Here is an 8,253-nt window from a genome sequence, read left to right on the forward strand (position 1 = left end):
CCTGAATCAAATACCTTCCGTGTTGTACTGGCAGCACCATGATGTCCTCCGTATGGACCTTCATGACAATGGCGGAGTATTCTTCTTGCTTCGTTCCCATGTACGCACCTTCGGATGAGTTGGTCAGCACACATTTTGAAAAGATAAGGGTCTTCCCAAAAGTAATGCTTTACATCCGCAAAGAACTTCTTTCTTTGGTGATGTGGCCATCCCTTGGTGACTATACCGCTAGCTAAGTAATTAGCATAGTCGGCATACCATAGTTCTTGTCTGTATTCCACCATCTCCAGGGACTCTATTGGGAATTTTTCGTTGATTTGTTCGTCCCTGGTTGCCTCTAAAGCTGGGTCTTCTAGGCGCGAAAGATGATCTGCTGCTGTGTATTCTGCTCCTCTTTTGTCTTTGATTTCAATATCAAATTCTTGGAGGAGTAGAATCCATCTGATCAAACGGGGTTTGGCATCTTGTTTCTTGAAGAGGTATCGGATAGCTGCATGATCTGTATAGACTACAGTTTTAGAAAGAACAAGGTAAGAACGGAATTTATCAAAAGCAAATACCGCGGCTAGTAATTCTTTTTCAGTAGTTGTGTAATTTTCTTGTGCATCATTAAGTGTTTTACTAGCATAATAAATTGGGCGTAAATGTTTTTCTTTTCTCTGTCCCAAGACTGCTCCAACCGCAAAGTTACTTGCATCACACATGATTTCGAAAGGTAGTTTCCAATCGGGCGCTATCATGATAGGTGCATTGACCAGCATTTCTTTGAAGGTTAGAAATGCTTGATTGCAATCCTTGTTAAATATGAAAGGCACATCTTTTTCAAGTAATTTTGTTAGAGGTCTTGAAATTTTTGAAAAGTCTTTGATAAACCGTCGGTAAAATCCGGCATGCCCTAAGAAACTTCTGATTGCTCTAACGGAGGATGGTGGAGGTAATCGAGAAATTGTGTCAATCTTTGCTCGATCAACTTCCATTCCTTCGCTCGAGATCTTGTGACCGAGTACTATTCCCTCTGTTACCATGAAATGGCACTTTTCCCAGTTAAGGGCGAGGTTAGTTTTCTCACATCGGGATAGCATTCGTTCGAGGTTATCGAGGCATAGGTCGTATGAATCTCCAAAGATAGAAAAGTCGTCCATGAAGACTTCCATTGTCTTTTCTATCATGTCATGGAAAATGGCCACCATGCAACGTTGGAAAGTTGCGGGTGCATTACATAGACCGAATGGCATGCGACGATAAGCAAAAGTTCCATAGGGGCATGTGAAAGTTGTCTTTTCTTGGTCTTCAGGTGCTATTGGAATTTGAAAGTAACCTGAAAAACCATCCAAGAAACAGTAAAATTTATGACCGGATAGTCGTTCTAACATTTGATCAATGAAGGGCAAAGGAAAGTGATCCTTCCTCGTTGCTTCATTTAATCGTCTGTAATCTATACATACTCTCCATCCTGTGACGGTTCTCGTTGGTATTAATTCATTATTGTCATTATTTATTACCGTCATACCTCCCTTCTTTGGGACTACTTGGACTGGACTTACCCATGGACTATCGGAGATAGGATAAATAAGTCCGGCATCAAGCAGTTTGATGACCTTGTTTTTAACCACTTCTTGGACATCTGGATTTACTCCCCTTTGTGGTTGTATCACGGATTTGTAATCATCGTTCATCAGAATTTGTGCGTGCACATGGAAGGGCTTATTCCTTTTATATCTACAAGCTTCCAAGCGATCGCATTTTTATGTTTTTTTTCAAAAGTTTAATTAATTTTTCTTTTTCTATATTATTTAGTTTAGATGAAATAATTACAGAAGAACCACCATCTTTGTCTAGAAAAGCATATTCCAAACCTTTTGAGAGTTCTTTGAGCTCAAGAGGTGGGTCTTTAGAAGACTCCTTATTTTGGGGCTCATCTAGATTAAGAACTTTAAAGGTTTGTTCTATGGCGACCTCTTCTTCAACAAATGTAACACCTCGGAAATTTACGTCCAATAATGCAATGACACGTGGCATAGGCTTTGGATATGTGAAAACATACTTTAGAGGGACTAAAGTTGACAAACAGTGAAACTATGGAATTATAAGGGTCCAAAGTGTCAAAAATGGAAAGATAGGCTCTACAATAACCCTACATGGTGTTTATAATCCTAAACGGATATATCATGGATCATACAAAGCGAAAAATGAAAGAAAGTGAGGAATTGCAAACTACAGGGGCTAATTGTGTCAACATGTTGAATGTATACCTCTGAGTGATCTTTTGGCAAACTCGAAGCTTTGTAATGATAAAATATACTCACTAGAATAGGTGGTAAAAATTTCATGAAGTTTCGTTATCGTATGAGAAAGTTATGATCGAAACCGTGCACAAAGGGTTAAATGCGTCAACGTTGAATTTCATGACTTTTCGGGTGAGCACAAAGTTAACCAAGGACTTTACCATGTTTGTAAATGTCCCAAGGTCCTTAAAAATCATATTTGAAGGTCTAATGTGCAAGATAAATAGCCAAAACCACGTAACAAAGGACCAAGGACCAAAACGCAAACATTAAAAAGGTTTTTGGTGGATCAGAAGGCCCAGGCGGCCCGCCTGGGGACCCTTACTCGGGCCGCGTGACCTGCCCAGCGACAGAAAACAGCCAGCTGCCAGTTTCAGGTCTGATTTCGAGTTGTTTATAGCTTTTGTCCACTCCAGAGCCTCACCAATGAGATTACATGCAGCTAGGGGCACTTGGACACATCTCATAACATTCCTAGACCTTTGTGGCAGCCTCACAACACATTAAAATCTGCATATAAGGCACATGAAGTAGTAAACCAAGAACACTTGCATTTTCTAAAAATCACAAGACAACTCCTGGAGCTTTCTGGACAACAAGGCATCTTCCTAGTGATCTCTAAGCTTATTTAGGACCATTGTAAGTGTTCATAACTCTTTCAAATTCGTTCTAGCTTAGTTTATTAACCGAAAGTCAATCCGTCGTAAATTTAGTTTGACTTTACGATTAAACAAAAATGGCTCAGTCATTTCTCGAATTGAAAGTACCTACAAGTTGGTATTTATGTGGGTAACAAACCCTCAAAAGGGTATTTACAGATTCCCACTCTAAGCATGATGATTGTCGAGTCAAAGCTTTTCTTAAAAAGTCAACAGAATGGGTTTTTGCAAAATTTAGTATAATTAACAATGTAGATCACATGCAACCTGTTTGATCATCAAAATAACTTTATAGTTAATAAAAGAACATGTTTCATCTTGATCAACTCGACAATTTTCAGTCCAAACCCGGATCGGAACCGAAAGTCTCATAAAATGACTTTTTCTTTGACTCTCAATTCGGATCTGTGCATGCATGTTTGAGATCTGCCTTGGAGCTTATTTTTAACCAATTTTATATATGTACAACTCTCTGAGATTTTACAAACTTGGTTCAACACTTATCCGATTCATATGCATGTTACCGGTTTATGCTTAAATACGACTATTTTGCCCTTTTTGCTATAAAACGCGATTTTTGAAAAAGTGAAAGAGTAGAAACGTTTGTTACTGATTTATAAGCATGCACTTAAAATTTGACATCAGTTTGAGGTCTAAATTAAGAGTTATGCTCAATATCGTAATTTGAAAGCTTTATGTTAAGTAAACGGCGTAATTAACGTATAGCCTATTTAAACCCACTTTTTGACACCAAACTTTTTACCAACTGATGTTATATAATAATTTGGGATTTTTAAAGATTATTATTTAATTTTTGGCTGATCGTATCATAGGTCTCTAAGTTTAATTCGGTAAATACCGAATTTACCCTTTTAAGCCATAAAATGAGTTTTATAAATCTTTTTGACCCCAAACCTTTTTCTACTGATTTTATTTGTTAAATAAAATATGTTGAGCCTTCTGGAATTATAAAAATCTCAGCTTTCTTTTAAAAGCCCGGAAATGGCTCCAAATTGACTTTTTAAGCGTTTTTAACGCCTAGTATGCACTATAACCATATTAAACATATAAGGTTGATACCTACTGATATTTTTAATAAAATAACAGTAAGTATAAGTTTTTGAACTCAGGTTTCCAGTTTTGACACTTTTAGCCCTTGTGAAATTACCAAAATACCCCTAAGGTGCATAGTTTGATTTTTAAATGATAAGTTTCATATATGGGTCATACCCTACTGTTATAATATGTTAAATTAAGTACTTTTACTGTATGAATCAGACCTACAACTCAGATTACAAATTTAACTCTTTTATAGTCTTTTAAATGACCAAAATGCCCTTATAAGGCATAAGTTGAGTTTAAATTCATTCGGGGCATAATAGAACATAACTTACTGATATTATGACATATTTAGAGCATATTATCTCAGGGAACTTGCATATGACTCTTATGGTTACCCGTAACGCTCTTTTAGCGTTCGGTTCGGTTTATGTAACTAGTTTGCATAAATTGACCGAAACGGGTCAAACATTATCATTTTTGTCTCAAAATCCAGAATGTATTTGGCATACCCATATTATACAAGTATTCAAACTTGTCGGGTCTAAATCACGTTCTATCCGGTCTTCGCTTAATCGTGCGTTTGAAGCGTATCGTCCTTAAAACTAACCGGTCTAAGCTTACGCTTAAATAAAGATCCGTTAGGAATCTAATAGGTTATTATAAACCTTTGTTCCAGAATAGAAGAACCAGTAAAAGCTACCTTCACTTGCTAGTTGTGATTTATACTTACCAAGGTAAATACTTTTAACTTATTTTCCCTATACGGGCTTGGGTTACGGTATATAGAATACCGCTTGATCGAGCATCAAATCTTACATCCGTGGGTGGTTAATTGAATAATTTGATCGGCTCGTTTAAACAGTCTTGTTTACTTTAAGCCTTTGGGGGATTAATGACCATGTCCCGGATATCCTTGGCATCATCTTACGAGATGGCCACGACCAGAGCACGAGGTGTAGGCGTACACCTGTCAGTGTATAACTCATTATTGTGGTGTGTCTATTGATCTTTAACCCGGACAAGATCCGGGCTACTGAACGCACAAGTAACATGTAATTCGTTCACAAGATTATAATAAATAATTATCCCAAGTTATAAAAATGTTTTGTGCCTTGAGCATTCAAATCAATTTTCAACCTTTTCAAAATGAGTCAGTTAAATTGTATTTACCAGTGTAAACTGACGTATTTTCCCAAAAGGTTAAGTGCAGGTACTACACGTAATAGGCTGGCTGTCTTCTAGAGCGTCCACAATAAGTCTCGCAAGCTTGGATGACAATAAATCTGTTGAACAATATCTTGTTTTTATTTTGATCCGCCTGTGGATCCGTTTCAACTATTAGTGATATTTAATATTATACTCTATTAAAGTTGAAATGAATCTATCTTTGCTTCCGCTGTGCATTTATATATTGTGTTGTTTGTCTATGATGATGCCAACTACGTCACTATACTCCCCACCGGGCCCACCGGTGACACGTGGAAATTAGGGGTGTGACAGGTTGGTATCAGAGCCAACTCTGAGTGAATTAAACACTAGTTTTTTGTGTTTAATCTCAGTTACACAATTGCACATTCCTCGATTCTCGTGTCTAGACAAAGAACTTAGGAAATATCCAAAATTTGTTTTATTTTCTAACTTTGTCTTATATATATTTTGTTGTGTCACTTGTTTGATTTTTGACAGGTTCACAAGATGCCGCCACGTATGAGAGGAAGAGGAAGGGGACAAGGAGCATATGCAGCCCCAAACGACCATGAAGTCGGACCCTCGTACAGGCGAACACCTTCAGGCTCCCATAACACAGATACTCAAAATCTGTGGAGGTCTTTTACTGAACCCGCAAGGCACTCGGTTTCACTGAGTACCTCACCCTCTATCCCACACTCCTTTGGGCCTCAATCAGAAAATGAGCCCCACAACTCTCACCAGTCCTATATTCCTCTCCAAGGACACCAATCACCCTTTGACCACCCATCACCTGTTTTCCAAGGCCTGTACAACCTTGCTGACTATCTTGATGTGCCTATGGGTTTTAACCCACTCGGACCAGAAGACCATTTTCCTGGTGACAATGCGATGGACGTCGATGAAGATACCGATCCCTCAATGCCACCATCTGGAACTCCGAACCACCCTATCGAGATTTCTGATGGGTCACCTTTTGTGGGATCACCATACAATGGTCCCGACAGCTTTGAGGAGAAATTCAGGCAGCATGACTGGGTATTTACCCCTAGTTACCATAACTCTCCCCTGCACCAGCCGCAACACAGCTCTCCCTTGTACCCCCAGCAACAGCAGCCACAACAGCAGCAGAATCCTTCTGGGGATTCCCGACTTGTCGCGGTCACTCCACCGCCGCCACCACCTCCGGTTTTGCCTCCCCCGCCTCCGAGGCGGAGACGAACGAACGCACGGATTTCCACACGAGGGGGAATACGCATCGGCACCCCTCCACATTCAGGTAGCAGCCGATACTCGCCACTTCACGAAGAACCAGAGATGGGAGAATCTTCACATCCCGTCTCAGAAGTAACTTCTGCACCAATCGCGCCACCACCACCACAGGATTTCGGAAACCCAATCCCTGCTTATACTAGCGCGGCAGCATATAATCCCTTCGAGGAGACGTTTCCCCCAGGTTATAACTTTACAGAGGATCCCTACTAGGTAGCTGCAAACTACAACTCTCTAAATCCGGAAGGTACCTTTGGAGGTCCCTGGGCTACGGGACAATCGACCTATGGATACCCATCATATGGATACTAGCAGCCGCAGCCTCCTCAACCACCGCATTATCCGCTACCACCGCCGGCACCGATGATGTCGCCGCCACAAGTTCAAGAAATCCTTCAAGGGATAAATGAAGTGCGACGAGAGATGCGGCATGAGTTACGAGAAGATCGTCGGCATAATCGTGGGATGTTTAAGAAAATGGTGGATTTAATCAAGGGAAAAAGCAAGAAGGACTACTAAATCCTTTGTTTGCTAGTTATTTAATCATGTCCCTGCGAGGACATTTATTTCTGTACTCTGCCCCTGCGTGGGCATATCTTTCCTTTCTGTTCTACCCTGCGTGGGTTTGTTTGTTTCTGTTTGACCCCTGCGAGGGTTTGTTTGTTAGTTTAGCCCCTGCGTGGGTATGTTATTTGTGTAAAAGTCCCGTTTAGGGCGAACTCGTGTTAGTTAATTTTATTTGAAATGGTTAATTTAAGTTTCTCATTTTTAAATTATATGCATGAATATAATATACGAATAAATGAAAAATAGCAATTATTATTTTAATTTACCATTTTAATAATAAGAATCTTAAAAAGGTAAAACCTAACTTGAATGTCATATTAAAGACCTGGCCAATATGGTAGAACCTGTTTAAAAAGATTCAAATCTCTGTTAACATCTGTAAACATGTTAGCATTCTTGGCTAGTGTGATCCGTAAAATCACAAATGTCACCCTTTTTAATAAATTATCCAAATTTATATTCTATATATATATATATATATATCTGATTGTGACATAATGCCTACGGGTTATAACTAATGTCATATAAAACAAAAAGGCAGCCGTGGTTTATAGACCCCCTACCAAGAAAAAGGATTGATTTGTTTTAATTATTCAAATTTTAATCCTATAGAATCTAAATTCAAATTTAGAAATTTGTCCAAGTGACTAGGCCTATTGTGCCAATATATATATTTCATTCTCAGGTAAAGTAGCTAATAAAAAGTCCTGAATGAAACTAATTAACTAATATGGCTCTTATTTACCATAGTTAATAAATCGTCAAGAACGATAATACTGTTTAGGCTTCTAAATAGACCTTGTCCTTACTTTTATGTAGCACCTAAAGCTACATGGCTAAGTCTGAGGAAGTAAACAGTCATCTAGAGGAGGGCCCAGATAACACTAAAATACATATAACTGGTGCGGAGCTGCAAGCATTAGTGGAGAATGCTGTTACCAAAGCCACTGAAAGGCAATATAGTGAATCAAATAGGACCCGAAGTAGGACCCGGTCCGCGCCACATTCCAAGACCAAGGTTCATTCGGAGGCTCATAGCAAACCGCCCTCTAAGAAAGATGTATCTAAGAAAGATGAGCTCAAGAAGGATGATGAGCGACATTCATCCAACCAAAACAGTATCCCGTCAAAGAAGGTCGAGCATAAGCCAGAACCACGTGATAAGTCATGTACATACAAATACTTCGTCTCATGTAAACCCCGGGACTTTACTGGGGAGA

The 8,253-nt window shown here is 39.2% G+C and overlaps 1 protein-coding gene across 1 annotated transcript; it reads left to right on the top strand.

Moving 5' to 3' along the window:
• The first annotated feature begins 5,713 nt into the window (after positions 1-5,713).
• Positions 5,714-6,679, top strand: LOC110924150 (histone-lysine N-methyltransferase 2D-like). Its single transcript, XM_022168186.1, has one exon. It carries the CDS (start codon positions 5,714-5,716, stop codon positions 6,677-6,679), a length of 966 nt encoding a protein of 321 aa, XP_022023878.1.
• The last annotated feature ends 1,574 nt before the right edge of the window (positions 6,680-8,253 follow it).

Source organism: Helianthus annuus, chromosome 17 (genome assembly GCF_002127325.2).
Source record: "Helianthus annuus cultivar XRQ/B chromosome 17, HanXRQr2.0-SUNRISE, whole genome shotgun sequence".
Classification (NCBI taxonomy): Eukaryota; Viridiplantae; Streptophyta; class Magnoliopsida; order Asterales; family Asteraceae; genus Helianthus; species Helianthus annuus.

Excerpts from the sequence above, each read along its gene's own strand:
- LOC110924150 (XM_022168186.1), top strand. The coding sequence starts at position 5,714 with ATGAGAGGAAGAGGAAGGGGACAAGGAGCATATGCAGCCCCAAACGAC.